Source organism: Monodon monoceros, unplaced genomic scaffold (assembly GCF_005190385.1).
Source record: "Monodon monoceros isolate NGI ecotype Baffin Bay Population unplaced genomic scaffold, NGI_Narwhal_1 Super_Scaffold_2, whole genome shotgun sequence".
Classification (NCBI taxonomy): Eukaryota; Metazoa; Chordata; class Mammalia; order Artiodactyla; family Monodontidae; genus Monodon; species Monodon monoceros.
In genome coordinates, this window is record NW_021703776.1 from 8387513 (window position 1) to 8413622 (window position 26110).

The 26110-nt window shown below is 53.7% G+C and overlaps 1 protein-coding gene across 1 annotated transcript in view; it reads right to left on the reverse strand.

Moving 5' to 3' along the window:
* The window catches only part of ADCY1 (adenylate cyclase 1), a 115984-nt gene that overhangs the window by 30481 nt on the left and 59393 nt on the right, over nt 1-26110 (reverse strand). Inside the window, exons 6-11 of the mRNA XM_029233845.1 lie at nt 21053-21211; nt 16153-16294; nt 14318-14473; nt 1795-1989; nt 1552-1649; nt 503-587 (exon numbers count right to left, since the gene is read on the reverse strand). Of these exons, the coding sequence (XP_029089678.1) occupies nt 503-587; nt 1552-1649; nt 1795-1989; nt 14318-14473; nt 16153-16294; nt 21053-21211 (835 nt within the window). The remainder of the gene's footprint in view (nt 1-502; nt 588-1551; nt 1650-1794; nt 1990-14317; nt 14474-16152; nt 16295-21052; nt 21212-26110) is intronic.

The following is a 26110-nucleotide window of genomic DNA, read 5'->3' on the forward strand; positions in this document are numbered from 1 at the left end:
GAAGGTTCAGGATGTGAGAGAGGCATGCGGGACCAGGACAGAGCCCTCTTCCAGGAGCTATGGGCGACACGGGGCCATGCACTCAGCCCTGGCTCCAAAGCCAATGAAGCATCCTCGAGGGTGTGGCCACCCCAGGCTAGGACAGGAACCCACAACGAGCCACAGGACGCTCCATCCACAGAGAAGAGCGTCACACCTTGTGTTCATTTATCCAGTCACTACCAATCACCCACCCTTGTGTCCATGGGGCACCTTCCCAGAACTCCAAACTGCACCTGGCACATCATGACGGGCTTCATGAACTCCCAATATGCGGACAGCTCTTTCCACCTGCCAAGAAGGCAAGCAGACGAACTGCCTCCACTACCCCACCTGTCCTGCCAACAAGGCAGGCAGAAGCCATGCACCTACCTGTCCAGGTGATGTGCAGGTGCAAGACACACACACACACTGGTACCTGGACTAGGTAACGAGCAGGTAGAGAACACAAGCACACATATACCTGGACCCTGGTGATGTGTAGATACAGGACACAGGCCACCAGGAAGCAGATGCAGAACACCAGCAGGAGGAGGACGGCCACGCTCCTAGGACAGAAGACACGTGGGCACTGCAGGTTGGGCCGGGCGAGGTGTGCCCGAGAAATGCCTGGGAACCCACCCTTCCTCCCCTGCCTCACCCATCACTGGCCCCCAGGAAGGAACAGCGGTCTCTGGGGACTTGTCCATGCTGGCTCTCTTCTAGGAGAGGAGCCCTTCCTGTGTCCACCCCAACTTCTAAGCCCCCCAGGGTCTCTCTAGTGCCTGAGAGATGCTTTCCCTATGCAGGAAGGGCTGGGGTTGCACAGACTTGGCTGCTGGGCACCACTCTCTTACTGGGCTTCAACTGGTAAGGGTTTTTCTAGGAAAAGATGTATCCCCACATAGGGCCGTGCAGATGGCCACTGTGTGTCCACAGTGTCCTGGGGTGGGGTGGGTGGGCGGCTTCCATGTACTTTCTGGAAACTCACAGGAGAATTGCTCCACTCGGGAGGTTTATTAAGAAAGTGGTACGTCTGGAAGAAAAGTGGAGATTTTCTGGGGTCTTTCTTGCTGAGAAACAAAAACTGCCACTCGCTTTGAGTTATGATGGCTAAATGTTATTAAAATCATGATGCTTCTGTTCCTTTCCAAAGCCTACTTTTCCTCATTTTAATGTTTCTGAAAGCACCTAGACACCAGGGTGCCCATTTGGTGCCCTGTTTGTCTCCTGCCGCAGACGCTGTCATGAGGTCAGTGGCGCATGTGGTGTGGACAGAGTCACTGAAAATACACGGTGTCTGAGAACTGAGCACATTTAAAATTAAAAGCTGTGACTGAGCGCTCCACACGTTCGCCATCAGACGTGCTCAGCTGGTTCCTCCGGTAAATGGTGAACTGGTGTGTGGCTCAGGCCGTCCCCAAAGGCCAGGGCACTGCAGCAGTGTGACTGCGGGAGTTGAACCTGAACTTGAAAAGAAAAGGACTCCTGGCGACCTTCTCCTCTGACTCATGGACCCGGAACAGTACTTACTGCGGGATTATCAGAAGGTAGACAAGGCCAAATAAGGCGGCCAGGATGAGGGCCAGAATGACGGCGCTGGTGAAATACTCGTCCTGAAGCTGGTGATACTGGAAGACACAGAAAAGGACCGTCAGCCGCCCAGCTTCCTGGAGACGCCAAGGTCTTCCCAAGGGCGCCAGGGATGCCTAGAACTACAGCGAGAAGGGCCACCCACATTCACTCCCAGCCCTCCCAGAGCCCCCCCGCACTCACCTTTCGCTCTCGCTCAGCCTGCTTGTACTTCAGGGTGAAGAAGTTCAGGTCCGCCATCTCCAGCTCCATCTGGCGGGCTTCCAGGAGGCGGCCGATGTACCTGTTGACGCGTGTCCCAGGGGTGGTGTGGACAACATTTGTAGAGAAAGATGAGCGGTTTCTGAGTTTTTCTGAGGCTGTTCTCAATGCCCTCCGCTGCCCGTCACGGAAAGAAAGGAAGGGATAGTGTCAAATTCTCCACTTATTAAAGAAAAGAGCTCTTATGCTCTCTCCTCCTGGGTCCTCGCCCACTGCAGAGTCTGGGGGGCCGGGTTTGGGGATCTGAGATGCAATCTCGCCTCAGCCACCTGCTGGCAGCGAGATCCCAGGTGAGTTATCTCATCCTTGGTGTTGGGGTTCCCGTGTCTGTAAGTGGGGTTACATGGCACCTGTGCGGTGGCACCATGTGGAGGGTTAAGGGACCCCGCTCATGTGCAGTGGACAGTGCCCAGCACAGGGCAATGAAACTGGTTCTTTGAAAATGTCAATAAAATCAACAGATATCTAGCAAGCATGACAAAGAAAAAGAAAGAAAGACACTAACAAATTCAGGAAAGAAATATAATTTTACTACAGACCCTGGAGACATCAAGAGGATATACGGAAATACTATGAACAACAGTTCACCTATAAATTTGACAACTTAGATCAATTACCTACTCCTTGAAACATACAAACTACCACAACTCACCCAACAGGAAAGATAACTAGAAAAGCCCTATAATGGCTAAAGAAATTTACTTCATAATTTTAAAATTCATGCAAAAGTAATCTCCAGGCTGAGATGGTTTCATCGTGAATTCTACCTAACATTTAAATAAGAATTAACATCAATTTTATACAATCTCTTCCAGAAAATAGAAGTCAACACTTCCCAAATCACTTTATAAAGTCAGTATTAGGGGCTTCCCTGGTGGCACAGTGGTTAAGAATCCACCTGCCAATGCCAGGGACACGGGTTCAAGCCCTGGTCCAGGAAGATCCCACATGCCCGTGCACCACAACTACTGAGCCTGCGCTCTAGAGCCCATGAGCCACAACTACTGAGCCCACATGCCACAACTACTGAAGCCCACACGCCTAGAGCCCATGCTCCGCAACAAGAGAAGCTGCCGCAATGAGAAGTCCGCGCACCGCAACAAAGAGTAGTCCCAGCTCGCTGCAACTAGAGAAGGCCCACGGGCAGCAATGAAGATCCAACGCAACCAAAAATAAATACAAATAAAATAAATAAATTTATATAAATAATAAATTCAGTATTATACTGATACCAAAACCAGACTAAGACAGTATTAAAAAAAGGAAAACCACTTTTGAGGTCACAACCCTCATGAATACTGATGCAAAAATCCTTAGCAAAACATTAGCAAATAGGATTCAGCAATATATAAGTAGAGGCCTACACCATGACCTTTACTAGATATGCAAGGCTGTTTAAATATTTGAACATCCATGCGATCCATTGTATTAACACCATATTAACCACCACATGGAAAACCTCATGGTCATATCAACTGATACAGAAAAAATCCTTTGACAAAATTCAATATCGACTTATGATAAAAATGATCAGAAAACTAGGAATGGAGGGGAACTTCCCCAACTTGATGAAGCACATCTACAGAATACCTACAGCTAACATCACACTCAAAGGTAAAAGGTTTCCCTCTACCATCTGCAGTAAGGCAGAGATTTCTGGCTCACCCTCACCTTGAATACAATACAGTGCCCCCAACCAGTGCCGTAAGGCAAGGAAGGCAAATAAAAGGAAAACAGATTGGAAAGAAAGAAATGAAACTGTCCCTATTTGCAGACATGATAGAAACAGACATGATAGTCTACACAGAAAACCCCAGTGGGAGGAAAAAAAATCCTAGAACAAATAAGTGAGTTCCACAAGGTCATAGGATAAAAGATAAACATAAAAAATCAATCATATTTCTTTATACTAGCTATGAGCGTGTGAAGACCAAAACTAAAATACTGTACCATTTATAATCACTGAGAAAATGAAATACTAGGTGTAAATCTAACAACACATACAGAACTTGTATGCTGAAGGCTACACAATGCCAATGAAAGAAATCAAAGAAGATCTCAATAAATGGACAGACATACCATGCTCATGGATTAGAAGACTCAACATAGTGAAAATGTCAATCCTCTCCGCACTGTCAATTCCTGTCAAATCCTAGTAGGATATTCTTTTTTTTTTGGTAGCTAGACAAGCTTATTCTAAATATTAAATGGAATAGCAAAGGGATTAGAACAGCTCATTTTTCTTAAAAAGAATAAAGTGAGAGGAATTGCTCTACTGATTTTAAGACTCACTATATAACTATATCAATCAAGACAATATGGTTTTGGCAGAAGGACAGACACATAGATCTATGGAACAGAACAGAGAGTCAGAAATAGCTTCACACAAGTATGGTCAACTGATTTTTGACAAAAGTGCAAAAGCAATTCAATGGTAGAAGCAAAGCTTTTAAACAAATAGTGCTGGAGCCATTGGAGATCCATTAGCAAAAAAAATGAACTTAACTCAAATCTCACACTTTATAAAAAGAATTAACTCAGAATGGATCATATTACAAAACATGAAAATATAAAATCCAGTTAGAAAGCAGACAATAGACACAAGGGGCATTTCACCAAAGAAGAGAACATACAAAGAGCTCCCTAGAGGCCTAATGGTTAGGATTCTGGGCTTTCATCAGGGAACTGAGATCCCACAAGCTGGGCAGCGTGGCCAAAAAAACACATGGATAGAAATATAAGCACTCGCTTTTCGATCAATATTAAAGCATAGCATTTTATATGAGGGATTAAATCTTGAAATACATAAACACATATTTTTATTTCTTTCTTTTTTTTTTTTTTGCGGTACACAGGCCTCTCACTGTTGTGGCCTCTCCCGTTGCGGAGCACAGGCTCCGGACGTGCAGGCTCAGCGGCCATGGCTCACAGGCCCAGCCGCTCCGCGGCATGTGGGATCTTCCCGGACCGGGGCACGAACCCGCGTCCCCTGCATCGGCAGGCGGACTCTCAACCACTGCGCCACCAGGGAAGCCCTTTTTCATTTCTTTTTAAAAGTGGATTAAAGGTCATTCCCTTGCAGAGCTAGACTGTATCTACTTTACAGTATGAAGTATCTCTTTAATTTCATAACTAATACTTTGTATTTTAGTTTTTCTTACTCCCCTCAAATTTGGGGGGACATGAAAGTAGCTTTGTGAGGACCATTTGGAAATTCACTGTCACAATTCTCCCCTGTGCTTTGTTTGTTGTATCTTTGCACATGTGTAAAGATCTGTAGATGAAATGCCGTACAGACAGTTTGGCTGAAAACATAAAAGTTCACCGGCCAGCAGAGGGGAATAATAAATCAGTGATATTAAAATCTTCTTACAATGTCAGAAAGATAAAAGTCAGAATAAAGACTCTTTCCATTGAGAGAATGCTCCTAGATCAGTATGCAGCTAGAAATTTTAATAGGGAACATGCATCTTTTGGTAATAAAAGTTGTTAAGAACAAAATAGCACACACACAAAAAAGAAAATAAGCACTTGAAAAGATGTTTGACATCATTAGCCATCAGGGAAATACAAAATAAAATCACAAGGAGACATCACCGCACACTTATTAGAACAATAATATATTTTCTTTAAAAAAAGTGGTGACAGGACCAAGGGCTGGCAAGAATGCAGAGAGACTGGATCACGCATATGTTGCTGATGGGAATGTGAAATGGTACAGTCACTCTGGAAGACAGTTTGCCGGTTTCTTAAAAAAACAAAACAAAAAGCAAAACCAAATATGACCCATCAATGGCACACCTCGGCATCTATCCAAAAATAATGAAAATTTATGTCCACGTAAAAAATCTGTACCTGAATGTTTATAGTAGTTTTATTTGTAATAGTCAAAATTTGACACAACCAAAATGTCCTTCAGCAGGTGAGTGGTTAAACAAAGGTGGTCCATTCCAACCCGGCATACCAGCCCGCCACGGAAAGGAAGGAGCTATTGATCCCAGCAACAACCTGGAAGGACCCAAGCATAGAGCTGAGCATAAGAAAGGCCAAGTTCAAAGGGTCACACACTGTGTGATTCCGTTTATACAACATTCTCAAGTGGCAGTTATAGGGATGGAGAACAGATTAGTGGGATCCAGGGTTAAGGGTGGCTGTGAGGAGGGAGAAGGTGTGACCACAAGCGAGGCGAGACCTTGGTGGTGATGGAAATGTTCTGTATCACTGCCACTAAGAAAGCCACTGGGTCTCGATCCACACCAGCACATTTCCATGGACCCACCGATGTCAGGGTCTCAGATGCAAGTGTGTGGCAAGAGACTGCTGGCAGTCTCCCCGACATTCATACCCCCTTGGTCACAGAACCCAAGTTCTATAAAGGCATTGGTCTCAGCCAATGCACTGCCTTTCTCCCCTTCCCCTGTCAGCTTGGTGCAGCTGTGTGGCTGAGTTCTGGCCAATGAGCTATACGCAGAAGTGTTGGTAGGGAGCATCCTCAAGAGGAGAGAGATATGCCTTTTGCCAGCTCTGCCTTCTTTCTGCTGGCTGGAATGCAGATGCAATGACTGGAACCCCAGCATTTATCTTGGGCCATGAGGTGGCAGAGCAGCCAAGCCAGAATAATGAAAGAGAAAGGGTCTGGTCAAGATGCTTGTGAAGCCACCACATTAGCCTTGAACTGCCTGCTCTCTGGATTTAGTTTATCCATGAGAAAACTAACCTCTATTTTGTTCAAGCCACCATGATTGGGCTTTTCTTCATATGCCCTGAAACCCACTCCTGATTAGCACTACCTCCGAGAGCACACATCTCTGAAGCGGCATTCCTGGATGCTATGACCCATCTGCTCCTCCGATCCCGATCTGCCCTCTACCTGCCATGGGGTGTGGTAGTTACAAGAAGACGGGGTGGTGTACTGGGGGACAGGGGAGATGGGGCATTCCCACAGCATGGAGCTGAAACCCTGGCCTGGGGTAGACTGGGCAGGCATGCACTTCCTGCGGCTGAGCTTGGGCACCCAACTTCCTGAAGCATATGAGCAGCTGAGATCAGTAAAAGTGTCCCCAAGCCTGCAAAGCACAGAGCTGCGTCTCAGGTCTCCTTTCACACCTGACTCCCCAGGAAGGCCATGGTCTGAGAAACGGTCTCTGCCCAGCGTCAGCCCCTCTGGGGAGCAGGCAGCAGGTGGCTGCTCTGCCCCAGGTCTTACTCAGTCCCCTCACATATCCAGCTCCCCACAGGGCCCAATGAGCGGCCCTGCCATCCACCCTCACCTACTGAAGGGACAGGGACACCCCAGGGGCTTGATGCTATCACTTCACAGACGACTTTCTAGAAATGACTCATCCGACTAAGAACTGGCGGCTTTTCTCCACCCTTTTCCACAAAGAATTCCTTGTTTGAACCTCTCCCAGAGCAGGGGCAGGGGCCAGGCTCACGCCTCCCGAGGGGCGACCTCATCAGGGGGTATCCACCGCCTCCTTGAAGTAGCTGCAAAGTTCTCTCCTTCCTCTTCTCTGCAAGAGTCCGTATATGAGGGGGCACTAGAACTCCTTCAATGACCAGGAGGACCCACCGTCAGAGCCGTACGGGCTGGGAGTTTCCTCCTGGGAAGCAATTTAGTAAGACTTGAGTTCCTAACAGACAAAGGAGTATTCACATTTCCACTTCTGCCTGGGTCTTTTTGCCCTCTTGAGTTTTACCAGGAATTTGTCCATTTCATCTAAACTGTGAAGTGGGCTGTAAAGTTGCCACCTTACCTTCAACTATGAACGTGTTAGGATCTACACGATGCCCCCTGGCTCCCCGGGGGACAATGGTAATGGTGTGTTGGCTGGATTGTCATGGCTGACAGCTCGGGGTTTAATCCACTTCAAGGACATGGGCTGTCGGGGAGCAAGGAAGAGCAGAACCTCTTACTGGAACCCACTGGAGTTTTGCCAGACAAGGGCCAGCATAAGGGCTGAACCAAAACTGGCCAGGAGGGGAGGCAGCAGCTGAAAGCACAGAGCTCTCGAGCGGGGCCATGAGGGATGGCTCAGTCGGGTGATCTCAGACGAGAAATCCTACGAGCCCCTGGAAACCGTCCTGAGGCGTGAAGTCTTTCCTGAGGCCTAAGCAACGAGAACACCATGCCCAGATCCAGCCCAGCAAGCGTCTCTGCTCTGTCCAGCAGCTTTCCAGATGCCAGTACAGGTTGTTCCCAGGTGGGCAGACCTGGCCTGGGTCTCGACCACGGTAAGTGACCTTCAGCTCAGAAGGTAAGAGGCCAATGGCGAATGTGCTCTGGTCTGGTTTGTCTGGGGCTGATGGACATACAGATCCACCTCAGGTCAGCCTGTCACCTCAGGGGTCAGAGTGTCCTCTTGCGACAACTAAAAGCCAGTGACAAAAGAGTGGCACACACATCACTGTGGTGACAGAGAGGGGAGCCAACCGCTGTCCCTTGCAGTGGTTATACCTGGGGCATCCTGATTCGGTGGGGACAGAAAGCAAGTAAAAAGCTACTAGACGTTAAAGAAACCTTGGAGGAGCCTGTAATACCATTTACCCTGTAAGAGTCAGAGAAGAAAAGCCACCAGAATGATCATCTCAATAGATACCGAACACTATTTGCTAAAATTCAATATCCACTTCTCATTTTAAAAAGTGCAAACACTCATTCACAGGGCTACTTTCTTGAGATCATTGGGCACCTATTACCAAAAGCGTCACAATTAATAAGAAAACTCTATTTGTTTTAACTAATTAAAGCCAGAATAAAAAAAAAAAGAATGTCACTCATCACTATCATTGAATAAAGGATGTAAAAAAAGAAACAAAAATTATCACTATTTAAAAGTGATACCACTGTATATCAAGGAAACCCAAGGGAAGTAAAAAAAGTTATTACAATCAGTTTCAATAAGTATGGACCAAACATAAGCTAGAATTGGATCTTCATCAAATTCAAGCAGAAATGGTGGAAACTATGTTTCTAAAATACTCCGAGCCATCTTTAAAACAAAAAGCTGGGAAACAGGGTAGGAAAGGCCCTCTGCAGACCTTGAAACAGATCAGGAAGGGAGACGCGGCATGAAGCAATGAACAATGCTTAAACTGTGCTGAGGCCGTGCTGGGGAAGCTGTCACAAGAGTGAGTGCGGAAAACATGGAGAGAGCAATTTGGCAACAGCGATCACAAATTAAAATACATGCACCATTTAACGCAGCGATTTCACTACAAAGAAGTTACCGCAGGCTGTCCTTGTAAAGTTCACTAAGATGTACAAAAAGTTTTTTTTAATTTAAGGATGTTCTCAGCACTGATGGCCAAGAGAAGAAATCTGGAAATCATGTTCCCACGCGTCAGCAAGGCACCGGGAAACAAGTCTGTCTGCAGGTGGAGGCCCCCTGGTACGAGTCTCCAGGATCTCCAAGGTCTGTCACTGAGTGAAAAGACAGGGCGTTGGGACAGTTAAATAGGTCAAGTCTTATTGGCATTAACCTTCTAGCACACAGCCAGGTTTTTCTGGGGGGGAAGAAAAAACACAAAATGGTAAACAGTTCAGGGGATTGGACTTTCTGTATCACGGGTACATGTTACTTTTGTATTTTAAAATAAATAGGCTTAGGTGATTTTAAATCTGAAGGAGAGAGGCAGCATTTTTTAAAAGGGGAGAGAGAACTGGAAGGCTCCTGGTGTACATTCTGGAAGGGGCAAATCTACTGGCAGTATTAGGGGACTCCATAGAGAGCGTCTCCCCACGCTCGTCGGGGAGGGGGAGGCTTGTCTCCCACCTGCTGCTACAGGTAACACTGGTGCTACAATCTCTAACCAGCTACACACCCACTCTCGCAGATACTCAACTCAGAGAAATCCATTTTACAAAATGATCAGAGATGTAAGTGCACTTTCGTGAGCAAAAAAATGCTGTGAATCATTTACTTTGCTTAAAAAAAAACCCAAAAAAAACAATAAAAGCAGAAATGACCTAAATATCAATGGAAGTTGAGTGGAAGTTGAGTAAGTAAACGGTCTCTCCCTAGGCTGGAAATCTACACAATGATTAGAGAATCCTATTTTTGAGGAATAGTCAATAATATAAAGAAACCCTTGTGATACACTGGCAAGTGAAAAAAAGTGACAAGCAGCAAACTGATTGTATATCATCCCATCAATTTTATAAATATACACACATCTAAGAAGCTAGAAGGATGAAAATGTTGACGATAGGTTGGTTGAGGGTGATTGGATTGTAGATGAATGCTTTTCATCTTCTTCTTTGTGCATTTTTGTATTTTTCTATATTTTCCACAATAAATTACTTTTATAATCAGAAAGGAATACTGAAGGAAGAAACAGAAAAGCGTAAGCATGCGGGGGTTGGATTTACTGGAGAGAAGTACCTTGGACGTGAAGTACCCTAAAGCTGTGCTGGAGCCCTGACACCAATCCCGAAGCCCAGGTCCCTGGCCGGAGGTGCGTGCACGGTATCGCCACCTAGCGGCCGATTCACCCTGGGCTCCCACACCGCTGACCCAGGAGAGGCCAGGAACACGGGAACCCCAGGTGCGCTGTGGTCTGAGGCTGACCACGTACATCTGAGTCACCCACCAGAACCTGGGACACAATGTCTCACAAACTCGGCACAAAGGCACAGGCGACAGTGGAACCCACTGCCCTGATCCCGCCGGCTTCCCCAGCTCCATCTCCAAGGCCCCCTAGATCAGGCTCAAGGTGCAGATAAAGTAAACGGAAGACAGGAACAGGAACGATGAGGCAGACCTCATCCTAAAGCAGATGCAGGATCTGAGACCCGCCGGGGAGAACAGCTTCAGGGCAGGGGCTGCTCTGCTCGGGGGTCACCGGCCGGGGCACTCATGTCATCCTCCCCAAATGTCCCCACTGGTGGCCGGCCCCGCCCCGTGCACAGCCTCTCCACCCCATCATTCCAGGACCACCATGGACACCCCCTCAGACCACCTGCCCTGTCTTCACCCTCTGATGCCCCCCCACGGTGCCAGCCCTCTACCCTCCCCATCCTCGTTTTCACTAATCGTGGGGGCAGGTGGCAATGAAAGGGCACAGAGCAGGGCAGCAGAGGCCCGGGCTCCCAGCTCGGCTCCCAGCCTGCGGCACCTGCCCATGGGGACTGTGCTCTCTGTCTCCCCAGCAGGGGAGCTGCCTGGCCCATAGAGGCTGCCCAGGGGGCATCGAGGCCGGAATCGGGCGCCCTGCGGACGAGGGGTCAGAGTATGGAGGAGGTGGTGTGACGGAGAGAGAAGCGGGCTGGGTGCAGAGGGCGCCTGAGAGCAGAGCGCAGGCCTGGGCTGCGGTCTCCTCCGTCGGAGCCAGCCAGGCGGCGGCGGAGGTGTCCCAAGCACCAGAGATGTTGGGTGTGTCGGAGAGGGGCATGGGGACCCTGAGCACACAGGGGAGACCTGTGGGAGACTGCGGGGACAGGGCGCCAAGGACGAAACCCAGGACACCACCACTCATGCTCCCAAGGGAGGCGGGAGGGCTGCAAAGCTGGGGAGGTGAGAGGCTCGGGGGACGAGGAATCCAGGAATCCAACCGTGACTCCTGACGCTGGAAGAAAAGGAAGGAAGGGGCTTCCCTGGTGGCGCAGTGGTTGAGAGTCCGCCTGCCCATGCAGGGGACACGGGTTCGTGCCCTGGTCCGGGAGGATCCCACATGCCGCGGAGCGGCTGGGCCCGTGAGCCACGGCCGCTGAGCCTGCGCGTCCGGAGCCTGTGCCCTGCAATGGGAGGGGCTACGGCGGTGAGAGGCCCGCGTACCGCAAAAAAAAAAAAAAAAGAAAAGGAGGGAGGGAAGGGGCCCTGCACACAGCAGGTCTGCCTCCCCCAACCCCTGGGATGGGAGGGACGGGAGGAGCTGCACAGCTCCTGTCCTGGGCGTTGAGCCCAGGTGTGCGATTCCTCCCCAACCTAAGGAGCCATGGCTGGGGCGAGGGTGTTACTGGCGCTCTGTGGTCCGAGTGCAAACGCCAAGGAGCCACCGGCCCCAGCGAAGGAGAGGCTGATGTTAGCTGTGCGGGCTCATCAGACACAGTCTGAATCCAGGGGTCACAGGCTCCTTTCACAGGTCAGCAGGCTCTGCCCAGGAAAAGCCTTATTAACTCCACCACCCTGGGCAATCAAGCAGGAATTACGCGCTCCCTCCCCTCTCCGCACCCCAACACCCCTGAGGAGTCCTGGGGACACCAGTCCTTGCCTCAGGCTCCAGGATGATGGCTCTGCACTGCCCAGGCTTCAACTAAAATTTGATTTTTCATTCATTGTGGATTCTTTTGGATTACATTTGATTTTTTAAAATATTGCACTGTTAATTATCCTGATACTGAGGGGTTTTTTTGGTTTTTTGTTTTATAAATTCATTTATTTTATTTATTTATTTTTGGCTGTGTTGGGTCTTCGCTGCGGTGCGCAGTCTTCTCATTGTGGTGGCTCTTCTTGTTGTGGAGCACGGGCTCTAGGCACACGGGCTTCAGAAGTTGTGGCACGTGGGCTCAGTAGTTGTGGCTCGCGGGCTCTAGAGCACAGGCTCAGTAGTTGTGGCACACGGACTTAGGTGCTCCGTGGCATGTGGGATCTTCCCGGACCAGGGCTCAAACCCGTGTCCCCTGCATTGGCAGGTAGATTCTTAACCACTGCGCCACCAAGGAAGCACATCCTGATACTGAGTTTTGGACGCATATTTAAATTGTGCACCTCATAACCCTCCCCCAGTCCCATCCCTGGGGGGGGGGCGGGGTCAAGTTGAATCAAGGGGGTTGGGGCCGGGGGTACTGCAGGAAGAAGACAGAGATTAAATCAGGGTTTCTACCCTGGCAATCTGGCTAACAAGAAAGCCTGAGAGTTCTCCTGTTACAAACTCTGGATAAATATATTAACTCATACATACTTTGAAATGTACAACTGAGCTGGCAAGAAAGTAAGGAAAATGACCAGAGGCCAGAAACGTCAGGACAGTGGGAATGCAGGCCAGGGAATGGTGCCATCAAGCTTTCATGGGGCTCACAGAAATCCAGGGGCCCAAGCAAGATGGGCAGTGAGGTCAAAGCCCTCTGGCTGAACCCCAGACCCTGAGAGGCTCCATCAGCAAACACCAACCAGGAGAGACCACGCAGTGGGGTCGGTCTAAGACAGCTGGCCTGTCTTAGACCTAGCTGTGTACCACCTGGGACATCTAAAAACCACAAGCCAGGCATTTAGCCTCCTGCAAGGCCAGTAGAGGAAAGGCCCATCTTCTTGAGGGAATTCACCAGCAACAGAGCTCTTAGGCATCTCCAGATAAAGTTTTCCCAAACAGGAGCTCATCATCAAAATCACAAAAAAATCCCTCTAGAATAAGGCACCACGAGCGAGAGTCAGCGGGATTTTGCTTCCTCCTGAAAAGCCACTAAAACTGTGGTGAGGGAATGCCTTTTAAAGGCATAAAACCCACACGGAGGAGAAAATGAGAGTGCAGAAGCGGCAATGCAATCTCGGGAAACAGGCAATCAGTCACGGATGTGCAGACCCAAGAACACAGGTGATAGTGAAAGTCAGAATATTCAGGAGGCACAGCCGTCGGTGCGGGGGCTGGAGGGCCAATGACAAGAGGACGCGCGGAGAACGCTCAAAGCTGCTGACAAAGTGGCGGAGCACAGGCTTCACCCCAGGCTGCCGGGACGCGGCCCTCCTGCCCCAGAGGACCGGGGTCTTCCCTGGTGGGGGAAGGGATCAGGGTCTCTGGCCCCGGGTTACAGACAGTATGCTTGTGTGGTTGAAGCAGACACTAAGGATCCCCCCGCCAGCCACAACGCTGCCTCCGCTCAGCTCCAGGCTTTCACCCCAGGCCTCGCCCCATCCCAGCAGACTAAAGACGAAGGTGACTCTGACCAACCCAAGAAGAAAGACGGAAAATCCTGCACCCAGGTCACCTGCAGGAACACCCACAAAAGGAACCTCCGTCAGGTGCTGGAGGCCATGCACCATGAACTAGAGGGGACTTAACCCAGGAAGGAGCGGCCTCTGATATGAGAGCCAGAGAGGGAGGGAGGGGATGGCCAGAGATGCTCTCCATGGAGGTGAAGGGCAAGGCTGGGGTGACACCACGTTGAGGCTCTCGGGGTGCAGACAGAGGAGGTCGGGGGCTCCGGAACCAGCGATACAATATCTGACACGTACAGATATCCTGAGGACAGATTTAAACAACGGCTGGGGGACTGTGGCTTGAATTTACCGATAAATCCATGGAATGCCAAGTTGCAAAAAAAACCCACAACATAATGAAAAGTGTTTTGCAGGAAAGCAAAAGCAGCCCAGCTCTGAACAGCATTTACAAGACTGTGCAAGGTGAAGGGCGAGGGCTAATGGAGCCCGACCGCAGCAGGACTGCACTGGGAGGACAGACAAACAGGGACTCCCTGCGGGGCCGGCACACGGGGGTGGGGCCCGCCTACCTTGTCGTCGTCCTCGCAGGTCATGACATTGGAGAAAGGGATCTCAGCCTTGAACATCTTCCGGCAGTGCATGAGCTGCACCAGCAGGTAGCACACGGTCTTGAACTTCATCCTCTTGGCCGGTTTTATATCTGAGAGAATCAGCCCTGGAAATATCTGTGTGGACGTGCAGCAGAGAGAAACGCTGTGAGCCGACACACACGTCCTACCTCTTGGGCGGGGAGCACGAGCTTAACGGGGCAGGGAGATCACAGGCCACTTGCTGAGGACCTACTGCTCACCAGACCCAGCAGGGAACAGAACCAGCAACCCAGTCCCAAAACACGCAGGTCTCAACTACATCCAATGCCTCTGAAACGAGAGCGATGCCCGAATCCTGGGGCAGATGCATGGACATCACCCAGCTGGGGCAGCACCACGCGGATGAGTGTCACCCACTGGCCCCTGGGTCCGTCCTGCCGACCTGCCCTTCTGCCTTTCACCTTTTTCTCTCTCCTCCTCAACCCAAACTTCTCCCAAGGGGCTGCTCATTGTACAGACCTCGCCATCCTTCTCACCCTCAAACCGCAGCCATGGCTGACGCTGTTGTTTAATTCTGTATGACGAGTGGGGCGGCATCCACTCATGGCACCAAGGCTCCCTCCTCTGACTCACAACCTCCTGCATCCCGGCAGCGGCTCACAGGCCTTCCTCCTTGGCGCCCTGCCCTCCGCTCCTATGTTCCCAGGTTGACCCCAGCTGGTCACCCAAACCTCTCACACCTGCCCTTCTCTCACACACTCACTCCCCTTCTCCAGAAGTCAGCTCACCCTGCCCTGCCTGTCCTGCCCTGAGCCCCATTTCTCTCTCCTGGCCAGTGCCACACCCATCCACAGCTCCCACATCACATGGGTGCCACCGCATCCTGGCCTGGAGAGTACTGGCCCATGGATGCACCAGGACAGCGAAACCCGAAGCTCTCCCTGACCTGCTTGTATTCTGAAAAAGTACTGTGGCCACCTGTGTCCTGCACCCCTCACCTGTGTCCCGCGCCCCTCACCTGAGCCCTGCACCCCTCACCTGAGCCCTATGCCCCTCACCTGAGCCCCACGCCCCTCACCTGAGTCCTGCGCCCCTCACCTGAGCACTGCACTCCTCACCTGTGTCCTGTGCCCCTCACCTGAGTCCTGCGCCCCTCACCTGAGCACTGCACTCCTCACCTGTGTCCTGCGCCCCTCACCTGAGTCCTGCGCCCCTCACCTGAGCCCTGCGCCCCTCACCTGAGCACTGCACTCCTCACCTGTGTCCTGCGCAACTCACCTGAGTCCTGCGCCCCTCACTTGAGTCCTGCGCCCCTCACCTGAGCCCTGTGCCCCTCACCTGAGTCCTGCGTCCCTCACCTGAGTTCTGCGCCCCTCACCTGAGCCCCGGAAGTGGCTCGGCCACCCTCAATCGTGTCCAGATCACTTTCCCAGGGCAGAGTGACCTTCAGCGCTCACACAGGATGGTCACAAGCCTTCCTGTGTGCACAGCACCCCTCGATCCATAGCGCACCCCATCCCTGACCTCCTGCAGAGGGTTCTCAAACCTGATTTGCAGGAGAGGCAGTGAAGGCCCAGGGAGGTGCGGTAGGACTCAGGATGGCCCAGCCCCCGAGGACCCCAGGGCCCTGACTCCAAGCTCCATCCCCTCCCCTCCTCCACGGCCCTCCCCTCACGGGCAACAGGCCAGGCCCAGGACACAAGGTCAGCAGGGACACCCTCCCATGTGCACAGAGCTCAAGGCCTGAGAAGCAGCGATCTGGGGAGCCATGAGTCCTTAAGAAGGCTCCGCACAGGACCCCTTCTGGAGCCCACCTTTCGCCGATGGGAGGGCACGATGAAAAAGGTCTCGATGTTATGAGTTTTCAGAAAACTGTTCCTCTCATGTCCATGGCCCGGCTCCACCTCATAGTCACCATTCAGGCACGCCAGGGTGGTCTTTGTGATGTGAACCTTCCTACGGAAAAGGAGGCGGAGATTTGGACGGAGCCTTCCCTGCGGGGCGCAGCTTGTCTGGGCGGCATCCGGGCGATGCTCTGAGGGGTCCTGGCAGAGGTGTCCCCCCTCACAGGCAAGCTCTGGAAGGAACACTCAGATTCCCTGGGGCATATGCACAGGAGGACTGACAGGTGGGATGGGGCAGGGGAGGGACCCCAGGAGAGAGGGGGAAGTGTGCAAAGGAGGGCCAAGAACAGGGAGGGCTGCAGGCAGAGGGGATAAGGAGCCAGAGGGACACAAGAGGAACTGAAGGGGACAAAGGAAGCAAGTGTCAGAGGACACAGAAAGGACGATGAGGGAAGGAGAGGGGTGCAAGGTGAGGGGAGAAGCCAAACCCCCAGGGCGGGAGGACCCCAGCCCGACATCAGGCCCACACTGTCCCCACACAAAGTGGGCGGGTGGGAACAGAGCCGTGTGCGCGGCATTCACGCCCACCCCAGTGAGTTTTCTGGTGAGAGAAGGAGAAATCCTCAGTTAGCATAACCTGAGCAAAACCCAGTCCCCACGTAACCTAGACACGTGGCCTGAGCTTCCGGCCCTTAGCAAGGCCCGAGCACTCGGGCTTAGGGAGAAACACAAAACTCCCCAGAATGCAAAACACTCCCTGCAAAGACCTGAGCCCTCACGTCCCCAAACAGTCTCCTGAATTCCTCGGTCGGGGAGGGGGAGACACATGCAGGGCACTGAGGCAGGAGTGAGCATCCCCCCATTGCTGGCCCTGAGGTCACCTGGGACACTGTCACCCCATCAGCCTGGCCCTGAACTGCAAACGCCATCAACGGTCTCCAGAAATGCACTCATGTCCATTCATTCATTCACTGGTCCCCCTCCCTCCTTTCCTTCCTCCCTTCCTTCCACCACAGACAGGGACAGCACAGTCCTGTCACTGAGCTGAGGGGCCAACAGGGAGACAGAAACATCAGCGACCGCTCTCAGCACAGAGCATCTCAGGCTCTGGAAAAGAGGAGGGGTCTCGGGTGCAGGTTGCCCTAAAAGCCCATGGTGGGAATGGACAGCACCCAGGCTCTCAGCCTGGACTGGGGAGAAACTGGAGGCCTGGCTGGTCCTGAGCAGCAAGGCCACTAAAGGGGAGAGGGCCACCTCACTTCCAAGTGCTGCCCACCACTCACGGGGAGATCCCTCACCCAACAGGTGGTGGGAGTGAAGACAGCCACGCTAGCTCGCCTGCCCTGGAGACGGAGGGTGGGGACGCCCAGTGTCTGCCATCTGTAAGGCCTGCAGCACCAGAGCCCAGTTATTGATGAGACTGTCTTGTCCAAGACAATAGGGGTGGGGAGATGTGGGACCTGGGGCGGAGGGGGCTCCACCATACCCTGGAGCTGGGTGGGGTACACAGGTGACCCCAATCATGGTTCCTACCTGAGGGCCCCTGGGGTGGGGGGCGCGGGTAGGCCATTTGCTCAGGACCCAATTTCACTTGCTTCCAGGCAGCCTGGAACATGCATCCAGCACTTCAGTTTGGGGCTGACCAGGAGCCGTGTGTGCTTCAGGGCAGCAGAGAGGGCTGTGTGGTCTCCTGCCACCAAGAAGCTGGAGGCCATCTCCATGCAAGAAGCAGACAGGTGCCCCATCCCTCCCTGGCCTTGGCCTCTCCAAGGCAACCACTCAGGGTGTATGGCCTTGGGAAGTAGTCCATGAATCAAGTCCCAGGGGTCCCAGCATGAGATGCTGGGGTAAAGACACAGCAGTGATTCATTTTCTCCCATCTGTCCACCCGTCCATCTGTCTGTCTGACCAGCCACACTCCCCGAATACCGAATGAATGGAAGATAAGTGCTTGCAGAATGGATGGATGGAAGATGGATGGGTGGATGGAGGAAGTATGGAGGATGGATGAGTGGATAGGTGGGTGGATGAAGAAAGCAAAAGAAGGACCAAGGGGGAAGGGGGAGGGATGGGCTGGGAGTTTGGGATTAGCAGATGCAAACTATTATATAGAGAATGGATCAACAACAGGGTCTTACTGCACAGAACAGGGAACTATATTCAATATCCTGTGATAAACCATAATGGAAAAGAATATGAAAAGGAATGTACTGATATATGTGTGTGTGTGTGTGTGTGTGTGTGTGTGTGTGTGTGTGTGTGTGTGTGTGTGTGTAACTGAGTCACTTCGCTGTGCGGTAGAAATTAACACAACATTTGAATCAACTATACTTCAATGAAATAAAATTTTTTAAAAGAATGAAGGAATCACATTAAGAATAGTGCAAGAAAGAGCAAACCTAAAGAGAGGCAGAGTGAGGAAACCCTGAGAAGCTCCAGGGCGGACACCATCTCCAGGGGCCTGGGAGTCTCGGAAGGTTACTGGAAAAGCCTCATCACACACGTCCCCCCACCCACCCCACCCCCGCTGCAAGGGCAAGGCAGGACCCCGAGGGGTGCACACACCACGTGTGCCAGGCCCCTAGAGGCACTGGGGAGGGTGGCTCAGCAGCCCCTGGTCCTCACTCACAGAGCAGCTTTCCAGCAACCCCTCCCAGGCCAGCTTCCGTCCGCTCTGCCCCCTGCCCTGCAGGGAGAGTCGCAATGCTCTGTCTCCCTGGCAGCCAGGCACTCACGCTTTGGCCCTCGTGTGCCCCGAACCCTCTGCTGAGGCCACCGCTGGCTGCACACACCTGATCTGGTGTCCAGTCCTCATTTTGTAGCACTGAACGCAGCTGACGGCTCTCCCTCCTCCCCGGCCCTCCTCCCGGCTGCCCGCACTCCCTCTCACCACCCCACCCTCCCCTGCCCCTCTTCCTGTCTCGCTCTCCCCTCCTCTCAGGAGCTCTCAGGCTCGGACCTTCATCATCTTCCCCCCTCCCTGCGCCTCCTCCTGGCGCTCCGTGCGCAGTGCCAGGGCCCCAGTGCCCCCAGGAGCCTGTGAGCTCCCCAGACCCCCGCCCGGCTCCGAACGGACCTCAGTGCCCAGGAGATCCAGGCTGACAGGTGATAAAGGCACCTCCTCCCAGCCCCGTGTCGTGCTCCCCTCTCTGCATCCCCCCTGTGGCCCCCCAAGAACGTGAACCCCACCGGGGCTGAGGGCTCTGTCTTCGCTGCCGACGCCACCCTCCCCCATCCTGGAAAAGCCAGGTGCTCTGTAAACACTGTGCTCCTGAGGGGGTGTCTCCGAAAGGGGGAGTGGAGGGGAGGAGGGAAGAAAGAAGCAAAGCAGAGAGCAGGGCAGGCAGGATGCACGCCCCCCACCATGGGACTGGTAGGTAGAGTGGAAGGAGGGAAGCTACCGGTCAGCCGGAACTTGAAAGATGCCCTGGCCAGGTGAAGGGGCTGCGGAGCAGGGTCCCTGGCGGTGGGAAGGCCGTGTGCTTGTCCGCACGGCAGGCGGAACGCTGAAAGACCTCAGTGGGCAGGGGAGGAGGGAGGTGGGCGGCTCCTGGCACCACCTGGCCGGCCAAGGGGCTGGACTTTGTGCAGGACAGCGGGGCTGCAGGTGGGCTGCTGCTGGGACTCACTCTGGCGCCCAGAGGGCGAGGGGCAGGCACAGTGAGAAGGTGTCCCCCCCCCCCACACCGAGACCCTGCTCTGAAGGGTGGAGAACAGGAGGAGTGGAGGGGTGCTGGAAGGACGGGGCCCTGGAGGAAGGAGGGGTCGGTGGCCAAGAGGGTCCCCCCAGGCGGACGCTCAGAGGCAGCCCGGGTCACAGATGACAATGCCGCAATTTTTGAGCTCGCTTAGAAGTGCCATGGCCACTCCCATGGCAGGCTTAGCGTGGATTCAGGCTCGTTGGATTCTAATCTCCAGGCTTGCTGCTTCCTGGAGCCCCGTAAGCCCTCCTTTCCTGCAATTTCAAAGCTGCTCTCCAGAGCGAGTGGCCTTGGGTGTCACTCACTGGTCCCTCGGCCGAGCTCAGGGCCTTGGCACAAGGAAAGGTGTCACCTGTTTCTGCCACCTCCCCCAAAAAGTCAGGCCAGGAGGGAGGGGGGAAGATGCGGCCCAGAGGACGCCAGGTCTCTAGGGTGAGAACAGGACAGCTGGGGACAGGCAGCCAGGGCCAGAGGGGCCCTGAGGCCCCGCAGAGCGGAGGGCACAGAGCTTTGCCCTGAGGTTCATAAGACAGAAGGAGACATGCGTGTGCAGGAGTCTAACGCTCAGCTCTAGCCCCTGGGAACCGCAGCTGGGCCCTGCAGCAGCTGCGAGCACGGCCTGCCAACCCCTCTAAGAGGCGGAAATCGGGAGGGGGGGACCATGGGAGTGTGCCTCAGAGCCCCCTCTTCTGCAGTCACATCGTCCCCCTGCTGCCCACCGTTCGTGGAGGGCAGGGAGGTCCCATTCAGTTCTCGGGTTAATGTTTTCACCGTACATCATGCCTCGGCTCTGGGGAATGGTTTGAAGAAAATGAGACCAAAGGAGGCGACTGTAGTTAGAAAGCATTAGGAGTGCACGGACCAGTGAGAAATGCACCCTCCTCACTCTAGAAGAAAATCTGTAACTTCCCTAGTGGGGCTCTAAAGGCAGAACACTTTCCACTTTAAGTCTGAGAAAGAAAGCAAAAAGAGAAGCAACATTCAGCACGCAGGACAGCTCCGAGCCAGGCAGACCACAGGGGCAGCGTTCAGTCTCCTCCTCCAGGGTCGGCTTGCCCACTCTCTTTGGGGCCTTGGGGGTGGGGCTGGGACAGCCGGGCATTCCCAGATCCCCAGGCAGAAGGTTGAATTAGAATCCCCCGCCCCTACCCTCAGGGTTCCCGATTTACCCAGGCAGGCCGGCGGCTTCCATGACGTTCGCCAGGGTCACGTCGTTGGACCACACGTCGTACTGCCACTTGCGCAGGCCCAGGACCCCGCAGAGGACCCTGCCGGTGTGGAGCCCCACACGCATGTTCAGGTCCACCTCAGTGGCCTCGGCCACGGACCTGCAGCAAACACAGGCAGGGCGTGGGGCTGGGGCCCCGTGGTCTGCTCCCTCAGGGCCAGGAGCACAGGGCAGCGGGAGCATGTGGGGGGCGGGTCTCCTGACCTAGTCAGCCTGACCCCCGAGCTGTGGGCCCTGGTGGGCAGGGGTCACTCCAAGCTGGCTCCCCCACGCTCCCTTGGCCACTGGCCATCTCACAAGGCATCCCACCTCCCCTATCCCCCTTCCCACCCAGAGCAGCAGCAGAAGAGAAATGAGCCCAGGACCCCGATCCAGGACCCCGATCCTGTTCTGGGTACCACTGACCTGATCAGGGGTGTTTGTGCCTGCTTGCTAGCCAGGGGCCAGCGTGAGAGCCCCGGGGAACATCGGACAGGGTCCCAGGAGCCCTGGGAACGGTCAAGGTTTGACCCTGAGTTCCCTGAGAGGGCGGGCTGCAGACCCAGCCTGTGGGGAGGCGCGAGGCTCCAGAAACCTGCCCCAAACAACAGGGGGATCTTGTGGGTTGCAAACTGTGCACCAGTCAACTCAAGGGAGAGAACAAGACGGAACACGCAGACGCTGAAATCAGACTGCAGGGCCAGCGCACGCGCGCCCCACCGCCCCGGGCGCTCGTGCCTCTGGGCTCCAGCCCCGGCTGAGGAAAGGGTTGGCATGAAGCCCTGAGGGCCCCAGGAGAGACCACCCTCGGAGGTGGGGGGCAGTGTCACTGGAAGCACGCGTCAGAAGAAACAGGAGGTGGTTTTAAAAGTTCCTTTTAAAGGAACGAGGACGCCCTGCATGGTTTCTCCAGCCCCACGAGGCCCATGGTGAAGTGAGATGCAGGAAGTACGTAAAGGGCCTGTGATCGCACAGCCAGAGTGCAGGGGACGCACCGCAGCCACGGGGAGGCCCTCTGATGCCACTTTGCTGGATTTTCCACTTCTCCCCAAAAGCAAGAGATTATTTAATCTTTAAAAAGTCTGAAGCATGTTGCTGAGGAAGCAATGTCGAGCCTGGCTGGTGTGCTCCAAGGGACAGAATTGCAAGGAAGCCGTGAGGGCGGGGAGGGGGTCAGCCACGGCGCCCCCAGCCCTCCCCACCCTGGGCGGGTCCAAAGGTGGCCCCGACCGGCACGTGTGTTGGATGGGGCTCTCCGGCCGGAGGAGACGTTCCGTAGCAAGAAGGGCAGGAAGGTGGAGCTGAGGCTCGGGGACACAGCGGCCCCACGATTAGGACATCGGCCGTGAGAGGGAAGGCAGACTGGGAGACCAAAGGCACACAGGGCCACGCTGCCACCACCCTCGGGCAGCCCGACATGGACTACCCACCCTCCGTCCCCTCCCAACAGCAGGTGCCCTGTAGTCCAACCACATCTAGACCTGCCCCCACAATACAGCAGGTGCCCCGAGCCTGTGAGCAAAATCTCAGTCCTGCCCCAAGTCTCAGGGCTGATTCATGTGCATCCCACCCTGTTCAAACATAACATAGGCCCAGCCCGGATGCTGCATCCAGGAAGCCCTCCCAGATCCTTCACCACAGCAAACCCACCCCCGTCCCTGCCCAGACCCTTGTCACTCTGCTTCCGCTGGGTCAGGCTCCATCAGAGACTACTGCGTCCACATGGCCACATGGCCGGGCTGACTCTACTGACCAGAGGCTTGGCGGACATCCTAGGGCCCTCCCAGAGAGTGGGTTGCAAGCATCCTGGGAGGGGCTGCCCCAGGCCATTCCTCACCTGTGTCTTGTCCCAGGCGGCTGGGACTTCCCACCTACCCCACCCGCGACGGCTGCAAGCTGTAACAGGGCTTAGCCGCTGGACAGATGCATTCCGGCCACAGCGCCCGCCACTGGCCCCTTGGGTTTGGTGTCAGCCCAAGGGAGAAGGAAGGCGTAGCTGACACCTCCTGCCCTGGCTTAGCTTCCACAGCCCACCTGCGTCCACAGTGTCCTGACTAGCCCCATCCCACCTGGTGGTCACTGCGCGTGGGCCTGCCTCCACGCTCGGTACCTGGAAGTCCTCTGTGCCTGGACTGGCCTGCCGCCTGCTGACCCGAGGCCCATCCACAAGGGGTCCTGGCCACTAGCTTCCCAGGGCCTGGTGTAACACCGGTCCTGCACCCTCGTGAGTAAACGGTGTGGAATGAGATTTCAGTTCCCCTCGCCCACACAGCTGCTGACCACCGCCAGCTCGCTGCCCTCCAAGAAAAAAACCCTTAATCTAAAAGACTAAAGAAAGACGAGGGGCTTCAAACGATGATGAAATAAAGAGACTGGGAATCTTCATCTGGAACAAAATGAATGCCACCAGGACACAACTTAAGTCCACAACATCGCAAGGAGGTCGACAGAGAAGGAAAGTCCCGAAGCCCTGGCTCACGTGCCTCTGACAGCAAAGGAGCCTGTTCTGTACGGCAGAAGAGAAGACAGAGCTGGGCCACCCCGCGGGAGGGCTGGGCCTTCCCCAGAGACTCTGAAACTAGCATCCCCAGGGACTCTGAAACTATCCCACGATCTCTTCCTAGCAGGTTATTGATGCATGATGCCCTTACTAATGATCCACGATTTATTTATCATCATAACAGGAGTAGCGGCATTAAAGAAGCAAACACTTACACCCGGGGTGCACCTCGGGCTGGGTCCCCAGGGCTCCACCTCCCCAGCCTGGCTCGTGCACACTCGGCTACCTCAATGCCAACGTCCTGTCCTCAGATCAAAAACTGCAGGCTGCGACCAGGAAGGGACAGGACCTGGGGGGCGGGGTAACCCCATTTGTCAGCAATGGCACAGCATGCGTGAGGCTCACTGGACCCAGCCCGCCTGCCCTGCCCTGACTTCCACTTGCACACCGTTCACCCACAGCCTGGCAGGGCTTCCTGCCAGCCAGGAGCCCCTGCCACGGCCCCCCGCCCCGAGCGGCCTCCACTCAAACCTCCCCCCCATCCCAGCCTGTCTTCTAACCAGGAGCAGTTCTGCCTGCAACTGCTCGTGTCACCCACCGAGGGCCTGTCCCCCAAAACCATGGCACACACGGGCCCCAGAGGCGTGCCGAGACGCTGCCTTCCCAGCTGGCCCTCGAGCCCAAACTCATCGTCCTCCGTATTCAGGGGGCCAGGCTGGACCGTAGAACCAGGTACATCTACACAGGGTCCCGGGCATCCTGGTGTTCAGCTTTGATAACCTCAGAAGTCTGCGTGCCACGAATTTACAATAAAGGTTTTGTGGGGCTTCCCTGGTGGCACAGTGGTTGAGAGTCCGCCTGCCGATGCAGGGGACGCGGGTTCGTGCCCCGGTCTGGGAAGACCCCACATGCCACGGAGCGGCTGGGCCCATGAGCCATGGCCGCTAAGCCTGCATGTCCGGAGCCTGTGCTCCGCGACAGGAGAGGCCACAGCAGTGAGAGGCCCGCGTACCGCAAAAAAAAAAAAATTAAAAAATTAAAAATAAATAAAAATAAAGGTTTTGTGGAAGCCTGACTGTTCACATATCTTTACTACCTATTTAGTTGTATACACTTTGAATGTGTTTTTTTTTTCAGTTTTAACTCTTTTTTCATTCGTTTGCCAATCGCCAGTTAAAGGTACTGAAACAAGAAAACTAAGGTTTAAAAAAAATTTTTTTTAATTCACAAAAAGAAATGAGTTTGGGAAATGTAAAGAAGTAAACCTGCAGAAGACGTTTTTGTGCATTTTAAGCATTTCTACTTCTGCAGTCGTGGAAGGGCAAAGGGCAGGGGGACTGCTGCGACCCACGTCCAACCTTCCTCAAGGAGGCCTTCCTGTCCCCAGTGTGCAGGGCCTTTGCCAGCCTCCACCCAACCTGTGCAGCCCAGAAGACTCCACCAATTCGCCCCGTCTGTCATCCCTTCGAGCAGGCTCTCAATTGGGGGAACAGCAGACATGCAGTGAGCTGGACAGTCACTTGTAGATAAATCCTGCCTCAAGAACTGTCTCACTCTAGATAACCAACAAGGACCTACTGTACAGCATGGGGAACCATACTCAGTATCTTGTAATAACCTGTAAGGGGAAAAAGTCTGAAAAAGAATAGCTGTACATATATGTGTGTAACTGAATCGCTTTGCTGTACACCCGAAACTAACATAACATTGTAAATCAACTATACTACAATTTAAAAATTGTCGGGCTTCCCTGGTGGCGCGGTGGTTGAGAATCCACCTGCCAATGCAGGGGACACAGGTTCGAGCCCTGGTCCGGGAAGATCCCACATGCCGCGGAGCAACTAAGCCCGTGCGCCGCAACTACTGAGCCCGCAAGCCACAACTACTGAAGCCCGTGTGCCTAGAGCCCGTGCTCCACAACAAGAGAAGCCACCACAATGAGTTAAGAAAAAATTGTATGAAAAAGAAAAAGAAAAGAAAAACAGAATAAAACAAAAAAACCTGTCTCACTGAAGAGCGTTTGCCAAGAACTGAGAAAATTGAAGGACGCGGGGGACCAGGCCTCCAGAACAATCAGAAATGACTTTTGTCACTCGGCCATCTCTTCTCATTCGACCTCCAGCCTTGGGCTGCTCCAGCCTGGGCACATCGGGTCTACCCATGACCTGAGCACAGGCAAGCTGGCCTTACCAGCTCAAAGACGGGTCAGGGAAGGAGCAGCACATGTCATTTACTTCTATTTAACTCAATATAGTGAACCAAAAATACCCAGACCACGAGCAAAGCCACGTCTGGATGAAGTATTTAGCAAAACGGTACCCTGCATGTTTGGAGGTCTGACTCGTGACATGCTAATGCCTGTGATGGGCAAGGTGCTCCCCGTGGAGTGGACAAACCCCATTCCTATAAGTGCACAGAATCCTGATGCTTTGGAGCCCAAGGGAGGGACAGCAGCAGCTCAGCTGGCTCCCTTTTCTGGGGGTTAATGAATTGACCGCAGTGGCTGGGGACCCAGCATCT